Source organism: Pseudonaja textilis, chromosome 1 (assembly GCF_049901715.1).
Source record: "Pseudonaja textilis isolate UNSWEBS1 chromosome 1, rPseTex1.2, whole genome shotgun sequence".
Classification (NCBI taxonomy): domain Eukaryota; kingdom Metazoa; phylum Chordata; class Lepidosauria; order Squamata; family Elapidae; genus Pseudonaja; species Pseudonaja textilis.
Genome location: NC_141990.1, coordinates 288,448,318 through 288,468,129, shown reverse-complemented (window position 1 = coordinate 288,468,129; position 19,812 = coordinate 288,448,318). Strand labels below are relative to the sequence as shown.

The window sequence follows — 19,812 nt, the reverse complement described above, 5'->3', positions numbered from 1 at the left end:
GACTCCACAGGGATAATTATCAGTTTCAATTTATTTGGGGAGAATAAAGCATTGGCAAGATGGTGGTTTTCTTAGATTAAAAAGATTTTGTGGAATCATTTTAATCTGACTTGCAGCCTAAAATGTTTTAAGATGTGTCAATCAATTTCTACAGCCACAAATTAAACAAGGTAAGATATTTATTTGACCCATCAGCCTTTTTACTTCCACATATTATTACGAGAAGAATGTTATGCATCATACCACTGGACAAATTACACTAATGATGCCTGACCTTATCTTTAAGAATCCAAAGAAACCTGTAAGTCTCCTAAACCAACTTCAGCTGTCATGAAGGGTTAGATCTTAACACATTTAAAATAAAACTGAGCTGGATATTGAGCCTTCTAGGAAGGATATCCATTTGGATATTTAAATTGCAATTGAAATGGTTGCACTTCTTCTTGCAGCTCATAAAAAACTGTAAATTCTTCAATTGACCAGAAGTAAATAACAATCTCAAAATTTGGTAAATGTTCATTTTTTAAAAAAATTATTTTGGTAAAACATACATCTGGAAAAAAAAAAAGAAGAAATAGGCTGGAAAACATAGGAACACAAAACATTCAACTTACCTGAATGGTAGGTGTGGAGCGATTTTTTCGCGTTGTAGTAGTGGCCATAGTAGTGGTAGTTTCCATGACGGTGGTGGACATCTCTGGTGGCATAGAAGTTGTGGGAGCTGTCCCCAGAATAGATGGCACTTCACCAACCAGCCGAACACTTCCATTGATTTTGATGTTGGGGTTGTTTTCTGCTGCCATGTTCAATACTTTCAAGCCATTGTAATAGAGACCGGAAAGCTGACCTTGGAAGAGACGCCCTCTATCTTTTCCTCCAATGGCTATTTGAGCCTGGGTGTTGAAGATCGTTAACTGTCGTCCTAAGTGAAGGGGGGGAGTGAACATTGTTATTGCCAGAAATATTCTTCCCTCTTTTTAAAAACCAAAATGTTTTATGTTATGTCCTGGTTGAATGGGTGGAAGATCAGAGTGAGTTTTCTGACATTGGTGGTGATGGAAATTGTGATGGCTGAGTGACTGGATGCAACACTACAAAAAATTGTCTCATTGTGTTACAAATTAGGATAAACCAGATCAAACAAATAACAGTGGAACCAGATTTTCTTGGCCTTATTCCCATAAATGTAAACATATTTAGCAGAAGCCAGGATTCCAAATTTCACCCAAGTGATGAACTCAATCCAGTTTTAAGATCAAGCATTCTGCAAGGTTTTTTCTTACTGAGAATCTGAGAGAGTTCAGTTCAGTGAAACTACTCTGATTTTTGCATATTATGAAATTTAAGAAAATTTGATCCTTGCATGGACTGAACAAAGATTTAATCCTGTCCTATGATTTGGAAAAAGATATAGCATTAAAAGATGGATAAATGTATGCTTCATGACTCCTTAAAACATAAAATAACTATATTTCTGAATGAGGATATTATCTGCATTTAAATAAAGTGCAACTTTAAGACAATATTGGATTATCATTTCTATAGAAGAAAACAAAATATATCTTAAAATAAAATTAGTGTAAACAAACAATTCTATTCCTTGGATACCTCACTTTCACAGTAAAATTCTATGCAGTCATTTCCACCTCACACTGAAGTTATAGAAATCAGATCCAGTACCCTGCAGAAAACTAAATCCAAGCGAGAAGGATTCTTATAGTCTTCTCTTTAAAGCAGTAGTCGCCAAATGGTGAGCTGTGGCCCACTGGTCGTCCATGAGAAAATTTTGGTGGTCCGCAGAGAAATGTCCCCCTAAAGCACCCCCCCAAAGCAATTAATCCAGGCTGAGTGGAATACAAGTCTGTGCTGAGCACTAAGCCGCCCACATGCTGGCCTCATCCTTCGGTAGAGCGCAAACCTGCAAAAAGCAGTGCAGCCCTCACCAGCCAGGATGAGGTAATGGTGCTGTTGCAGCAAGAGGGGGCTGGCAGCAGAGGCAGGCTGAAGTGGCTATAGAGATGGCTGGAAGGTGCAAATTTGCACATTACAGGTACCAGTCCCTATGGAGGAGATTTCCAATCCCACCACGGGCCAGTCCCATATTCCAGAGCTCCAGTAATCACAAGACTGGCCCTTTGGTCACCCTGGAGAAGTTCATCCATGGTAGGCCGATGCACAGGTCAGTCCTGTGACTAATGTAGCTCTGGAATATGGGACCGACTTTCCTACTGTCAGCAAGCCACCGCTAATCAAATTTCATATTAGTGGTCCACGGGATTTGAAATTATAAGTTGGGGGGCCTTCCTGAAGTCCAGAAGATTGTTGACCCCTGCTTTAAAGTATCAGTCCCTAAACACAAGTTTACCTTTGAAAAGTAGCCTATGCTTTGGCTAGTAAGCAATTCTATGGAGGGATGTTTTGAAAAGAGAAAATATAGTGGTGAACCTGAACTCTGCTAGGATCTCAAAATAACTGTTAGTAGGTTCTACAATATATCCCCCATTTTTTCCAAGGATTGCTTTTTCTTTATCGGTACTAATAATGTGTCAGAAACCCAAATTTGATTGTACAGAATCATCATTGTGAATCTTCCTTGAGATTGCAGAAATGAATTTCCCAATTCCTTAAAGGGAAGCAAGAAGAATTCAATTCTAGTCGAAACAAATCCCCACAAACAATTTCCAATTCTTCATTCTACATACAAATCAAGGACATATTCATCCCATTAATTCAAAAAGACAATTTAAATTTTGACAAATTTTTTCTCTTTCTCTTGTTCTTGCCTCATCATTTCTGGAAAATTAACTGAAATTTTCAAGAATTACATTCCTTGTATATATGATTTTTTTGCATTCAGCTTTCTAAATGACAGCTATAAATTTTATATGATAAATCCAATATGTAAGCTCACCTGGATTTAATATTTATTCATGTGTTTTAGAGTGTATTAAATGTAAATATCCATTGAATAAAGAACCATACTAGCCACATTTCAGAAAATAAAGTGGAATTAGTATTATTTCATTCAGTCCACTTCTCCCAACATTTACACACACATGTCCATTCCCTTCCCCTCCTCCCTTGCACACTTACCACTTTCTTTCTCTTTTCTATCCTGATAAATGCCAAATTCTACTGTGTCATAAGTAGAATCTAAACCCAATTACTGATTCTCTGTGATTAAAGTAGATCAGAATAGGAGGGGGAGCTCACCAATTTTGGTCGTCGTGGCAGGTCTCGAAGTCAAGTGGTGATGCGGTGTTGCATCATCTAATGGTGACGGGATGGGTCATGGGGAAGACAATTGGGACAAGAGAAGAAATGCATCTGAAAGGAATTCCTATTTCAAGGAGGATCCTAGCTAACCAAGCAAAGTAGATGTTTATGGGAAATGCTGAGAGTTTGAGGAAGCAGAAAGCACATCTTCATGTGGTCTCCACTACCATAACAAGAAACAGATCTTCATTAAGCAAAGATGGACTAGTGTACAAATGTAAAAAGAGCAAATTAAAAGAAGAAAAAAAAATGAAAGGATTGATATACTCTGTCCTTGGAAAGCAATTAAATCTTAAATTTTGAAATCTCTTCCATGATCTCTTTCCTCTCATGCCCTTTTCTCCTTATCTTATGGATTTGTTGCATGTGGCTTGGGAGTGGCTTGTTTCATTTTTCTGTTGTGTGAGAGAATAGTAAATCTGGCTTGGCTCAATTTTTTAAAATAAACAAATAATTGCTATAGTGATAATCTCACAGATAATATCTCTATATCTTTAGGTTATAGAGATGATTGTAATAATAAAACTATGTATACTCCAATCTCTTTCAAGCAATGACATGATATCACATGGAAAATTCTGATGGGCTCTCATTAAATTTGGACATACAATACTATTCGCAGGATCATTTTTTCAGAGATGCTATAATATTAACAACTGCATTTTTCTATTCATTCTCATGCAGTGCTATCAGCTGGAAAATGACACTTGAGGCAAATACTTTATTATCAGTCTCCAACTTTTCCACAGATAAAAAATGTACAGGCTATTCAACAGCCACAAAATTACACATGAATTAGGACTTCTGCTCAAAACTACCCATGTTCTTTGGGTACATTTCTGAGAGGAATTAATCAGTTCCTCCAAGAAGGTCATAATATAGGGAGTGGGAAAAATTTCCTAGCTTGGAAAAATATAATAACCCAGAAGTAATTCAAATTAGCAGTTTGAAAGTGCTCTATTCTTTCTTTGGGCTCCAGAAACCAAAATTACAGAGAGGCAATGACATTTCAAAACTTATGTCCAGATTCTATGACCAACAGCCAGAAAATGGCAGAAACTGGAAAGTGATCTACATAGTTTACTCCATTTTTTCCAAACTATTAACAATGGACAACGACTACCATGAGACCCAACTGCTTTTCTGATAATGACATCCTTCATGTCTAATGACACAAAGCAAAGTTAGTGGATTCCATTAAAACATACTTTTAGTTTCTTTAACAATCCAAGGAGAACCAAAGACAAAAAAAAATTCTATACCCACCCTTTGGAGATCACCAAAGAATGGGTAGGGTATAATTGTCATATGGTATTTAGAGCAGAAATTGCACTTGTTGAATGTACCATGGAAGACTTGTCATTGATGAAATATATTTGTAGGGTAGGGCCATACTTAAGGGAGAGATATGGATTGGAAAAAACATAGGTGTGCCTATAGCACTTGTTGGAAACACTTTCAGGTAGTGTTTTTTCTTGGAGTTGTGCCCTTTGTATCTGCCACACAATACTAGGAACAGATGTGTTTGATTTAAGGAGTTTCCAACAGGTCCTACATGCAAATCCAACATGTTCTGAGTCATATTTCTTCCTTTGAAGAACTATAAATACTTCCCGGAGTGTCAGAAGTGGACAGTTTTTAAATGGAAAGAATTATGGAATGTCTTTGGAAATTGAAAGAGACATGTTAGCCCATTGAGTCCAATCCTTGCTTAATTCTGTAATTCAAATTACAGGATCCATGACAACTATTTGACTCTATTTGAACATATCATGTAAAAGTGACCATCACCTTCCTAGTTAATGCTTCACTTTCAAAGAACCTTGACTGGTTTGTTTTGAGAGAGTTTAATGTGTTAAGGACAGATTTTGCATCTCATGTTTCTTAATTAACTTCTTCTATTTTTACTTGGTTTAGACACCTTAGTATCAACCAATGTCTTTGCCAATGCTTAGCTTATTTGGAAAACTCAGAGTTAACCTCAGATTTAGTACATTCTCTCTCATGGTCTGTAATCTTTGGAACAGCATTCCCCAGTTTATAGTTACTACTCTCCAAGGGCTATGTTTCCAGGCCTACTTGTGGAATCCATCACATTTTTGTGTATTTTATTTATTTGGCTCTGTCCTGATGATTATGATTTTTAAATTATTCATTTTAAATTGTGTAAGACACTCAGAGTCTTTTTGGAATAATTCAGCTGCTAAGTCCAATAAATTAATGTATTAACTGTTGGAATTAATCTTCAGTTAATTTTCATCTTAGGCATTTCAATCTTAGGTATTTCAGTTATGCTATGTTCATTAAGTTACTTCATAGATCTACTTGGTAAAAAAACCAAACCAAATTTGCATTTAATCTCTGTGCTGTTTCTTTATGGCTGTTGTTGCATGTAAGACCCCAATCTAGTTCAAAACCATTATGAATGGGCAAGAGAGGTTTAAATATTTACTGTTGCTTTCCAAAATTTGTGTCTTCCAATAGGAGTTTAAAAAGGGTGTGAAACTCCATTGGTGCTAGTGTGTGAGGGGGAGCAACTGAACATGTGTAAGCAAATGAGAAAGCTTTATTTGATTTATTTGTTTTAGAAATATAACCATGCATATTGTTCCAACTTCCTAGATACAATTACCTGAAACAGATGACCTAAAAATTTTTAAAAAAGAAAATGCATGTGTTTCCTTCTTGAAGATTTTCTTCTTCTAGCATAGCTGACAAGGCAGGCAACACACAGCACAGCTACATTTTACAACAAAACACTGACATTAAAAACGTGTGTTTGCTAAAAGGACAATCACAGGACTCTGGAGGATCAGCTTTTAACTAAAACCACTTGTGTGAAATATTTTTACTTGATGATCAAGTGGAAAACAATGGACAAAAAGAAAAAAAATATATAGAGGAAACATGCATAGTTGAAATGTCAGGTCAGAATTTTACCTTTCCTAATGTGATAAATCTCATTCTTACAAAATAAGAAAGTTAATAAATGGTTTTGCACATTTTCTCTATTTCAAATGCATCAGTGTAGTACTGGGAGCTCATGACTAAGAGCATGCAAATTGTGTAGTATAGGTAGTTAACTATGAAAATTGGAATTCTGTCACTAAGCAACAGGTTTTAAAACTGTTTAAAATCATATGACCGTGCTGACTTATGATGGCAGTTCTGGCAGTAATTGTTAAGTGGATTGTGTGTGATCATTAAAATGCAACATCAAGTGACTGCAACTTGTGATTTCCTCATTGACTTCATTTGTCAGAAGCCAACAGTCAAGGTCACAAATACCAATCACGTGACTGTGATTGCCACGTGCGCAAACCATGTTCGCATGACTGTGGGGATGTTGCAACAGCTGCCATTTCAAGGATGAACTTTAAGTCTCCTTTCTCAGTACCATTATAACATCAAACATAATTAAACAAGTGGTTGCTAAGCAAGGACCAGCTGTACATGAGGTTTTCTTTATTCCATTTGTGGGATTTATATAAAAGACAAGCAGCGTTTGCCACTATTTCATCCAGGATACGTATAACTTGTAACCCTTTAAATCAATTTGATTTGGTTTTGAAGTTAAAAATGTCCATATAATCTGGTTTTCCTATTGATAAAATGGTAAAGGAAATCTAAAAAAGAAAAAAGAAAACTGTCCATCGTAATACCAATTGCACCACAGAATGCTGGTTCAAAATGTTGAATTTCAGAGTTAAGGCTACAAATCTGTCTAAAACTTGTCAAAAATCAGCAGCTGATGGATGAGGTAGTTTTGTCTCATTTGCTTCCAAATGAGCCATCAACTGCCACTTTATTCTAAGTTGGGTGATATACTGCATCTTCCCCGCACACAACAACATATATGCTAGAATATTTTTTTTCCATCTGAAAATGAATGACAGTATGTAACCCTTTCCCACACTTGGGTGCTGCTGTCAATATACTGAGCACTGAGCAGTCTTTAAATAACTACTTTATTGCTAGCCAAATAATTGTTCATAACAATTATTTGCCCTGGCTTCATTCATGAAACAGGAATGGGTAGCAGCAGATCTCTGAATTTTTATATGTTGCATTTTAATGTTTCCTATTTTACAAAGAAAAGGAAAACATGAAACAACAAGCCTGTTTCTAGTATTTCAGAGCAGCTGAATTTAGCATAGCTATTCGGGCATATATGATGCCTGCAGTAGCCCCAGTTCTCACTTTACAGTTCAAAAGTTGGTGCGTGCGTCATCAAATGAAAACATATCTATTTCTCTCTCTCATTACACACAGTCACAGCATAATAGTGGGCAGGAATATTAGAGTGCTGTGTGTGTTACTGTAGTATAAAGACTATGTCCTTGCTCCAATCTGGCACCCTCTGGATGTGCTAGGCATGCAACAACCAGAATTTCCAGCTAGCATTTCCAGTGGTTATGGTACTTGGGAATTCTAGAATTACAATCCCCAACTATTTAGAAGATGGTAGAATGGAGAAGGCTTATGTATAATGAAAAGTTATGTATAAAGGTAATGGTAATACAAACACTAGATTGCTCTTAAACACTTGAGGCCCAAATACATTTTAATTTCCTTTTGTTTATCAGCTGTTATGCAGTTATAAACAGATAACTGCCAATTACACAAGAGAATTAAACTTACAGTAATTCTAATTTTAAATGTATACAAATAAAATTTGTGAAGTTAATTGATTGACAGAGCACATCGTTATGCATGTTAACTAAATGGATCATATTCCTAAGTAAATGTGCATACAAATAATGCATTGCTGAATTAATAGCTTTTTGGATAAAAATTTACAGGAATAATCCATTTAAATTTCAAATTCTTGTTAAATATAATTTTGTTCTCTTCCCTTCTTTCTTCCCTATAATGGAGAAACAGCTTTTGCATTCCTTCCAAACATGCTTTTAATTCCACCCCCACAATTCAATCACTTTTAAAAAATCACTTAAGAATTTCATTATGTACTTAAGTGCCATTAATTTTGCTGGGATTCAAGGACACCCAACTTTCTTGGCATGGCATCCATTGTGTTAATTGTAAATTGTTCTGTTATAGGTCCATTACGTCTGGCAGATAGCTACTCTTAGTGCTCTCTCTTTGACAGAGCAATCCATCCATCTTGGCAGCCATCAATTTATCATGTTCCATTTTGATAGCTATCTATCCTCTCACTCATCATCTTTATGAGGTTGTCTGACATAAGACTTTTCTGATGCATTAAGAAATAAATGAATGACTGCATGGGCTGGCGAAGTATAGATGAGTGAATAAATGACAGGTTGGTACAGGTATGGTTCCCCCACGCACTCTATCGAATCAAAATATCATGTTTTAAAAACTGATATTATAGAAAATGATAGTATATCCCATTCTATGATAAGCTAGATAGTAGGGCTGTCATACTCCCAAAAACAATTTGGAGAGGAATATGCTTTGGACTTTACCCAAGCATGGGACCTTTCTGCTTATATGGCATGTATTTTTTTCAGCCTTTGTATGAACTTGAAAAAATATGAGGAAGCTTTACTGAATGGAGTTAAAAAGCTCATCCTTAATGTAATACTTATGGAAGCCTGAAAGCAGGTGTATGATTGCTTTGGTGCTGTGCTTATTTTTGCATAAAGTCAAAGCAGATCTTTTGAATCATTATTAAAGTATATACAGCCCTACTAAATAATACAAAATGATTTATGATTCTCTATGTCAAGGGCCATCTCACCCTGTGCTCCCTAAAAAAGTTTGAAATCTCTGTGGTTTTGTTTAATTGTGCTTCTCTTATGTGATTGTCTTTTAACAAAGCAACACCATCAAATTGTCGTTGTCATCATCACCACCATCACCACTGACAATGGCAAAAACATCGATTTCAGAACTTTTAAGACAGTAGACATGTAAATATCTTTCAGCATGCTTATCTCAAGCTTAGGAAATAAAGAAATAAAAGAGCAAACAAAAAAGTGAAACTATGGGGGGAGGGGACTACAAAACAACAGCAGGTTTTCAGGCAAATGAACTTCATCACATCATTGGGCATGCACTGGTTTAACAAAAGCAAGGCCACTGTTGTCTTTTGTGTTAAAGGGACTATCTTCTTTCGATAGAAAGAGAAAGTTATCCACTCTTTAGACTAAATATGTTTACATTTTTTAAAAATCTGTTGTCATAGACACTGATCACATTCAGGGGTTTCAATCATTGTTTATTATTCTGCCACCTTAATTATAAAACATAGCACTAACAGAATGTTTTAGGTCAGTTTTATATCTAGGGATCCATCAAACTAAATTACAATTTAGCAATCACATCTGACTATTAGTCTTGGAGGTTATTACCTCCCTGGTTAAGGTGTTTGGCTAGAAACTGGGAGACCATGAGTTCTAATCCAACTTAGGTACAAAGTCAGCTGGATAACCTTGGACCAGTCACTTTCTTTCAGTTCAGGAAGGAGGCAATGGTGAACCATTTTTGAAAAACCTTGCCAAAAAATCAGCAAAAACTTCCCCTTGCAGTCTCCAAAAATCAGACATGATTGAATAGAAGAAGAAAAAGAAAAAACGCACTTCACACTTTTTGCAGACTTTAATATAGGATAGCCTTGTTTTCAGTTTAGGACTGAAAGGGGCATTTGTAATTATGCTCTAATTTAAACTTCTCATCCAGGTCTACCACTGGTATGTTTTTGGTTTTCCTATGGTCTTAACTAGCAATACCATTCATGTCTAGGAATCTATCAGCAATTTAAAATTCTCCAAAATAGGACAAATTGGTTTAGGAACACTATCTGAACAGTTTGAATTACATTCTCACTGATCCAGTTTATTTCTCTTTGTTTGGGTAAATTTCTTCAAACCCTTCATCCTCTGCCATGGTTTTCCTTATTTTACTCTTATTTATACATTTAAAAGGATGCCTTCCTTTAACACATTATCATCTTTCTCATATTTAGAGATTAATATGTGTGTATGTGTGTGTGTTGTTATTTTTATGATTAGACAACCATTAAAAAGGTTATCTTATTAATGGGAAAATAAATAACATATTTACCCAATGTATGCTTTTGAAATAAAAAACAAATCTGAAATTCAAATCTGAAAAAAAAATCTGAAATTAAAAACCAATTCTGAAAACTCCTATATGGTTGTCACCCAATTCTTTTTTTCTAGAAGAGATAGTTTAAAAAAGTAATCTAAAGTTGATCTAGGATTTGCTAAATTATAAAACTGGACCTGATATGTTTTATTTTATATCATACCCAAGCTGTGGAAAAAGAATCAACTTTCTAACACAACTTGTGGAACTTAAACAAATTTTTCCTTGAGCAAAATAATACTATCATATTCAAAAATCAGATTTAAAAAGGCTGATGACAGAAACTATGTGCATTATGAAATATGTGAAGTTTATCTTTTAACTGAGGAGTCTCCAAACTTGGCAACTTTGAGACTTGTGGACTTTAACTCCCAGAATTCCTCAGTCAGCCAGGAATTCTGGGAGTTGAAGACCATAAATTTTAAAGTTGCCAAGTCTGGAGACTCCTCTTTAACTGATTGGTATGGCATGTGGAGATAATTTCTCAACACTGGGCAAAATTTCAGGGACAAATTTCAGTATGGTACACTATAAACAAGTGTATATAAAGGGAAAAATATCTGTGTACAAAAATTATCCTATTGACAGACTCTGTTGGTTGAAACCATTATAAGTTAACTGAAATGAGATATTTGGACTTAACAATAGTTAACTTCCTGTAGAATACTCTTATTGTAAGCTCTGTCTTTATTTCAATAAGGTTTGAACTATATCCCATGAGGAATGTTTGCAATCAACTTTCACTGGGAAGTGGTTAAGTAGTTGTAGAATCTCATTAAACTATTGTAGTATATTTGTGAGCATATTTGAGTTGTTTCTTCTAAGGACTAGTATATTACTTTGGGAAATCAATGGATTTGAGAACTGTTAAACTGAAAAGAAGCATGCTTGCCCTACATATCTAAAACAATAGTTTCAATTTAGAATGCCCACATAGAAAATGGTATTGCATATAGATGTATATTTTTTGCAGTTGGATTCATCCTTGTGTTTAGATTAAGATATGCATCAAAAGTCCATAAAATTTTATTCAGAAGAAAAATCACTTGAGTTCAATGAGACTTACCTTTAGGGTAAGTATAAGATATGTGTAGAGTGCAACCAGAAATGAGAATAGCTAGTCTTAAAATACAAATTGATTACCTGTGGCTACACTCTTAGCATTCTCATTAATGCATCAATTAAAAAAAAACTGTATTTGCAGGTCCGTTCTGTTGATCCAAATGGGAATCGGTTATTGCACCATGCAGCAATATTCCATGGCATGCTTTTTTATATTATGTAGACCAGTATTTCTCAACCTTGGCAACTTTAACATGGCTGGCTAGGGAATTCTGGGAGTTGAAATCCATATCTTAAAGTTGTAAAATTGAAAAACACTAGTGTAAACTATATTGAAACAAGGTGTATTCTGAAAAATACCCATCATTTTTTCACTTTTCCCTATAGAGCTGATATGAACATTTAAATGCTATCCTTTAGGATTCAAGGGTTGGAGAAATAAATACCCAAAACACATTAGCTTAATTAAAATAATGAGGAGAGTCATAACTGTAACATTGTTTAAAAGGGAATAGGATAACTGAAAATAATGTTTGAATAATTAGATTTCTAAACAAGTTTAAGACAACTTTGATGAGATACAGATGTAGACTATACTATTTTAAAATAGTTCATGCAGTGGTTATGTAGCTATAATACATGTTTCATTTTCCTTTTTGGTTTTTTTAAATGGTGTCTTAGCTTTTGCTTTTTGCTTTGATATTTTTTTATAGTAAACTTTGAATTTCGTCCCTTTAACTTTGTTTTAATAGCAATGTATTGTAGCATGATTTATCAACATATGGCAGGTGGAAGTTGACACAAATTATAATGAAAATTAAAAGGCATTTATGCAGCAGGCGATTCCAGTTTAAGAAACATTTATTTGCAGGCTTTAAAAATGAGGGTTTAGAATCAAATGGATTTAAAATGAAAGTTTTAACAATGGTTACCTTTTTCCTGTAGCCATTCCTCTACGGGTCGGTTATATTTGAAGGGGCTTTTCTGTTTTACCAATTGGAACGCAGTATCAGTGTTTCCTTTAAAGTTTAAAAAACAGCTTAAAAACAATCTGAAAAGTCAATGAAATTGTTAAAAAAATAAAACATTCTAAGTTACTTTGATTTATTCATTTAGTTATGAAGGAATTTAAACAAACACGAAGGTATATAGTTAGACTTCTTTTAAAATGGTAGAGAATAGCACACTGTCATTTCTTGGAATTCTAGAAAACTTTCCCATGTTTCAAGCATGTCTTTTATGAAGAGTAGATTTAACATGGAAATCCTTTCGATCAAACATATAATTTTAGGAATCATGCTCGCTCACTTTTCTATACCCATCAAGATCATTCTGTATTCTGTGCCTGTTTTCTTTAGTAGAAATTCCTCCCACCCTCTGCCTTCCTCCAAGCTTTATGTTTACCTGCAAATTAGAAAAAGTATATTTACTATCTTCTCATCTAATCCATGCCATTCCCTTGGTCTACTGATCTAGTCACTTTGCAAAATAGTACAATTTGTCTAATACCATCTAACACCATCTATTTTTAACAACACCTTGCTATCTTCTTTCTACTTATTTGCAAATCCACTGCTGGATGAACTTTCTAGGATTTTTTCCAGTGTTAATGTCAAATTGATTGGTCTGTAGTTTTCTGTTTCTTTTTACTGTTTTCCCTTTTTTAAAGACTAAAACAAGATCAGTTCTTCTCCAGTTTTTTGGCACTTCCCATGCATCACAGGACATTTCAAAGATTGCAATAAAAATATATGCTTTGAAACAGACCTTTTCAACTTGATGCTGTCCAGATGTTGGGAACAATAATGCTCAGAATTCTCTCAAATGAGTTGATATTGTAACCTCCAGAACTTCAGCATGAATACTAAAATCTCCAGATAAAATAGGACTACTATTCTCAGAATGGAATTGTAGTCCATGGATCTAGTGACTTTTGATGAAAGGTAAGATACGTACGCATATACAGGTTCCAGCTTCCCTTCTCAAACTATTATAGCTAAGAAATAAAACCTTCATTCTGCTGGGCTCAGATCTCTAGAATAATGAGGCACTATTTCAATGTTTAATGTTTGTTTTTACATGTCTGTGTGGTGAAAAATATTATATGTACTGAATTTATAACTTTATAGCAGCGTATGTTAGATTAGTAGTTTTGCCGAAGATGGTTGTAATAGCAGAGATGTTTAAGTGATGTGGCTTACTTTTCCCTATGCTTTCTATATAAAATAGTTTATCTTCAGAAGGCTCTACGACTAGTTAAAGCTTTAGCTCTTCCAAAAACAAATAAGTCTCTAAATCTCACCCCACCCCACCCTTAATTGATCATGTCCTCTACAATTTAGCTTGAATGCTATATCTCTCCTTTAGAATTGTTTTGCCAAGACCAGGCACATGGAAGGTCAGCTAGGATGAATAGGCTGGTACTGTCTAACATAAATTTTGATAGCTATTAGGCAAGAAGTACAAACAACACATACAACATTGTCCAGCATCTCTAGAAAGGAGGATAGATAGATATAAACCAAGGACAATATCTTAATTGAAATGTCCTTGGCAATTATTCAAATGTTTCAGGTTCATTCAAACTGCTGACAAGTTGTATCACTGAACCACCTCCAGGTGCTGTGTTATTTATATCACCTATATTTTGTAAAAGTATAAAACATGACAAACACTCTAGGTATTTTGAGTCTCGGTGTATACCTAGGAAGAGTATTTTAGCCAGGAAAAGTAGACAGGAAAAATATTTTGCAATGTCTGCAACAATCTAGGGGATTCTCTATAGCTCCTTTTCATGAAGAGGAAGGCCTCCTAGCTATCACAGGGATATAAATTCTGTCCTTATTTATAGTTCTTTATGGAATATTGTCATGTTTTTGTTATTGCCTTATATGTAGATATTTTTCTATTTATTTTATGCTTTGCTGTCAAAGTCATTCTTTTGCTTATGCCATACTTAATGCATTCTTCAGCTTCTTCTTTTTCTGCTTCCAGATTCACCTTTGGCAAAACCAAAAGGTTTGGGGTGCCAGTGAATTATTTGCTGAATATGAGCAAGTGATGCGATGCAGCATTTAAAAGCGGTAATGAAAATCTGTGTTACATTAATAAAACTATTGGGCTAGCTTATCTGAGGTAGCAGTTCCAATTATATTCTGGCTGGTTAGGCTGCATTTCAAATATAGCATCCAGTTCTGAACACTGAACTTAAAAGTGACACAGAGACATTTAAGCAGGTTCAAAGGATTTCTACTCAGATAATAAGGGTTTTAGAAACTTCATCCTATCATAAATGGTTAAAGAAGTTGGACATACTGTATTTAGTCTGCAAAGGAGGAGACTGTGGGGAGATATAATAGTTGTTTACAGATATCTAAAAGGACATCATGTGCATGACAGAGTGATTCTGTTCTTTGTTGAATCCAAGGGCAGGACAAGAGCAGACTAGTAAAATCAAAAGGAATATGAATATGAGGAAGGATTTCCTGATGGTAAGACCTGTCAAGCAAAAGAACACTGATTAGAACAGAGGTGAATTACCTCTTAGAAGCTTTCATATTGATGCTGAAGGGTCATCTGTCAAGGATGGTTTAGTATGAACAAGAGATTTGAGAACATGACCAATAAGAGCTCTTCCAGCTGGCATATTCTATTATTCTATAAAGCAAAGAAACCAATTGCTGCAACTAAACATCTTTACTTCAGCAATTGAAATAGGACAATTTTCTCCACCACACTAAAGGCAGAAAATTAATTTAGAATTTACAAGGCAGTCTTTATGACACATCAGTTTTTTTGTCATCTACACCTTGTCACATTACTATATTCCTTAATGTCTACTACTTTGGATGGCTGTTTCATTCCAGCTAATGGTTGGGTTGGCCCTGCAAATCCTAAGAGATATAGGTGCCATTAACTATAACTTAGAATTCAGGGAGTAAAAAAGCAAGCTACTAGAAGATGAAGAAAGAAGATCCTGAATGAAAAGAAATATAGCAGATCAGTGTACAATGTGCAATCCTATTAATAACACTTAGATTTAATTAAATTAAACTTTATACAACAAGCAATTGTCTTCTTCAAACCCAGGAAATGAATTGCTAATCTCTACCATCTCTTTCAAAATTTTGATTTTAAATTTAAGTTTATATTTTTATTATGAAAGTCATTTTATTTATACACAATAAGATACCATTAATATTGGGGGGGGGGGATTGAAGGACTTCTGGAAATTCAACAAAGTTTAAATTGTAACATTAGAATCTTTTCATATTCCTTTTTATTTATTTATTTTTCATTTATGTCAACCGTTCACAAAACTGTAAAAACATGTGCATGAGAATGTATTCATTTTTATACTTTATAGACAGGAGTGAATTAAAGGCATGTTGCTTACAATTATACACAAGCAATATAAAGTAAAGAAAGCACTATAATGATACCAATTACGAACATCAAATTCATTAAACTATACTGTTTTTAGGAAGCAGCTTAGATTAAAATAACATAGATCTCATCAGGAACCAACAATGCTTTTACTTTACAGAAAACTATATAATTATAATTTACAAATTCATTGGATAGTTAACCTGGAACTCTTAAGAAAAAGAAATTCATTATACCGGCACAAAAATTCCATGAACATAATAAGCATTCAGTCATTTATATTTTATATTTCATAATCTGATTCTTAGGAGAGAGAAGATAAAAGTTTGTAAATGCTACATTTTTCATTTTTTACTTTTGCTACTTATGGCTAAAGATACATCAGTGGCTTTTTCCATTTGCTAATGGATATTTGAGCATTGTAATTGCTTATTTCCAAAACCTCATTGTATCTGCTTAAATTATCAGTGTAAAATTACAGAAAAACAGAGAGAGTAAAAAAGAGAAAATCATTCAGTTTTTTTTGGAAAATGACTTTGGCAACTTTAATGCTTCTAAAAGAAGAAGTTACATAAATATAACTTATGCATTGTATGAGAGAAAAATTATAACTAAATGGCACTTTATAAGGATAAACAATAAGTGTTATTTCCTTTCTTCCATTCTATAAAGCTACATAAAAGAAACAGAAGTTACACATGCATATTTCCTGGCTAATTTAAATATGTAACTATGACTTATGGTTCTTACTGGTGTGTTGCTTCATTTATCTCATTAAAGATTTCACAAACAAGCTAGATTTCATTACACAAACAAAAGATTGTTTTTGTCCTCATTTTTCCCTTAAAAATCAGGCAAATTTCCATCCAAATAAAATTTGGTCCATTAAATCTATTCATACATCAAAAAAGTGTTTCTAAACCAAAAAAATAAAAGGGCTGTTTCGATAATGCCAAATTTTGCCCCTTGATGAATGTGTAATGATGAAATGGTGTTATTGAAGTAAAGCGGAGTAGCATAAAGATTCCAACAATTTCTAAAAAACAGAATTAACAAGTTTGCTTTCAGGTGGAATGTTAAGATAATCTGATAAATTATGACATCTTTGAATATACTAATAAGAAACCTGGAGAAAAAAAATAATTTTTCCTAAGGAAGGTAGTACAATATGTTTTAAAGACACTTTAACTTTTCAATCAGCTGTGTATAAGATTATGTTGTACATAAATAATGAAGGCCATAACTTCAGAAATAGATTAAATTTATTAAAGAATAACAAGATTTATCAATAACTATTACTCTTAAAGACTAAGTAAATTAATAAAATCCATATTTGCTAACAATTAAAACAAATAAAAATTGTTGCAGCTTTATGACCTGTTTATATGGCATGAGTTGGAATCGCTGATATTGATTTCCCGTATAATACTTTCGTTGTCAGCTTTACAATCTTTCTTATGCTTATCTTCACAAAACATTCAGGGGGAAAAAACCAAAACTATTATTCTCAATTTATATTTGCAATACTGTATGACCAAGCAACACAAAGTATTCATTTTAGCAAAGCTGGCATATGAACCAGACTTTGTAGCTCAGATCTAGTCTTTGTATTGCTGCAATATGAATACAAATAATAATAATGAAGTATTAAAGGCAGCTGTGGGAAAGACTTCTTTTTAGAAAAAGAGAAGACTGCAATGTATAATGTCTAAAAGATTGTTCGTTTATAAAAGTTTTCAAGCATCACAAGGTTAGATGGGCATCACAAGATCACACAGGAAGTGACAAAACACAGTGTCATTGCTCTATTGCTGAGTGGTATTACTTAATCTTCAGAAGTTCCATTGGCTGTGGTTGGGTTTCCAGACCTAATTCAAGGAGCTGTTAACAATCTATAAATTAGAATAGAATAGAATAACAGAGTTGGAAGGGCCTTTGGAGGTCTTCTAGTCCAATCCCCTGCCTAGGCAGGAAACCCTACACCTAAATATCTTGGGTCCTCATGACGTTTAACTGTTCTTAGTCTAATCAGTCTGCTTTACATGATATTACCTTGAGGAGTACTGGGAAATCTGGACAACAGGAGCTTAGATGATTATCTTTGTTGTGGCAGCCCCTTCATTATGAAACAATCTAGCTCCTGAACTCAAGATTATTTCTCACCTTATCCTTTAAAGAAGTGGTAAAAACAGTCCTCTTTCACAGAGCATTTAGTGACAAATTCTTGCATTCCAAAAAGCAGCATTGGGGGAAAATTGTTAGAAATTTCATCTTATTTTTTACCTGCTTCTATCACTGCATTAGTTTTCACAGAAAGAATCCGATGAATCACACCACACATACGTTTTTGGAAAAAAAGTAACACATTAATTTTTAAAAGGCTCTTGAACACTTTTTACTACCGTCTCCTTAATAGAAGTTGGTTCCCAAATGGTGTGGCTTCTTATTCATTCATTGTATATTATCGTTATTTGGTCCACACTTACCAGTTGGTCCTGGAACAATATTTGCAGGTTTACTGTGATAATACTAAAAAGTTGCTTCATGCAGGAAAATTGAGGCAACAAATTATAGGCCTTTACAAAAATTTTGTTCCAACTTTTCCACTACCAATTAGGATAACCTACTTGTACTTCAGTGGGCCCCCTGAAAAAAGAAGTCATTAAGGCACTTGAACAGGAAACTATTTTCAAATTTGTTTCAGCTCTATAACACCTGTCCTTTTTCTCAGTGTATTTCTTACTTGAAAAAAGTAAGAAATTCTGGCTCTGCTTTTCTTTTTTGTACTTTCATCTCTTCTGCTCTATGATGACCTTGACCTCCTTTTCCCTCCTTGTCTGATCCTGATATTGCCTTTAAGTCTTTTCTTTGTTTTTCATTCTTCCCATTGTGATGCTTTATTGTCAAGAGCTAAACTTCACATTAAAGCTACCCCAATACACAGGCTTGGATCAAAGGTAACAGAGGTACAAAAGATAAGATGAATAGGCGATGAGATGTAGCAGTGGAAAGAGAAAAAGTCAAGCAAAGCTAGACCTATTCTCACCAAGCCAACTTATCCCAAAATTTTTACTTCATCTGAGGAACGGTAAGTAGCAAATAGTAAAACAGTAAATATCTTCTTTGTAACTTCCTTTTCTTTTCTAACTCTTTCTTCCTCTAGTTTTTGTAACAAAATACACACCAGATTTGGACAGTTCATCTCATCAGAATGCTTAAAGATAATTAGCAGCTTTGAATACTGACTCTAATGAAACTTTATAATTAGATTAGAATACTGTTTTCAAAAAGCTGAAAACCATAAAAGCCCATACTTGGTTTTTTGACCTCACAATTAGGTAAAAAAATTAGGTGAGTTAGATGATGACGTAGCATTAATAGATTGAATATTTGAACAAATATCTGAAGGTAAATTTCTCTGGAGTATGTCCAACTATCCATCATATGACATTAATTCATACTATTTTCACTATCCAGACATTTTAGACATGTGTCTCAAAGGGAGCTTAATGGATAAAGGGCAATTCTTAGGCACAACTGTAGGAAGCCTTTAAAAATCACCACCTGCCAATAAATGCATTCAAAAATGCATACAATAAAAGTAGATTAAAATATGCTTGTTAGGGGAAAATACTCACCAAACCATTAAATTAGAAAAAAAAAATCATTTGCAAAATATCTGTTATAACATTTATCTATTACAATAATGTTTATTAATTATTGCAATAGTATTTACATTGGAGAGATACACATGAAAATATGTATAAATGTTCATTAATAAATTTAACAAACTGTTTAGAAATGAGACTTGTGCATACTAATTTATTTTTACACCGAATCATGGTCTCTCCCTGATTATATTTATTTTTATGTTCCATCTTTTCTGCTCAATATAGTATAATCTATACAGTTCTTCCCACTTTTATTTTATCTTCATGACAATTAATGAGGTTGAGATGTTATGATGCATCACCATTAATATAATTGCTAATA

General features: G+C 34.0%; 1 protein-coding gene across 20 annotated transcripts in view; it reads right to left on the bottom strand.

The window, feature by feature from the left end:
* Nucleotides 1–19,812, bottom strand: part of NRXN3 (neurexin 3) — a 1,274,597-nt gene that overhangs the window by 126,271 nt on the left and 1,128,514 nt on the right. For 10 of the 20 annotated variants that reach the window (XR_015741112.1, XR_015741113.1, XM_087922067.1 and 7 more), the window contains 3 exons: nucleotides 12,366–12,452; nucleotides 3,214–3,270; nucleotides 615–922 (listed from right to left, as the gene is read on the bottom strand). Coding sequence is in view for 18 of the 20 variants with exons in the window: in XM_087922067.1 (XP_087778193.1) it covers nucleotides 615–922; nucleotides 3,214–3,270; nucleotides 12,366–12,452 (452 nt within the window). In the remaining 2 variants the exon portion in view is untranslated. The remainder of the gene's footprint in view (nucleotides 1–614; nucleotides 923–3,213; nucleotides 3,271–12,365; nucleotides 12,453–19,812) is intronic. The other 10 variants (XM_087922069.1, XM_087922061.1, XM_087922062.1 and 7 more) reach the window with 2 other exon arrangements.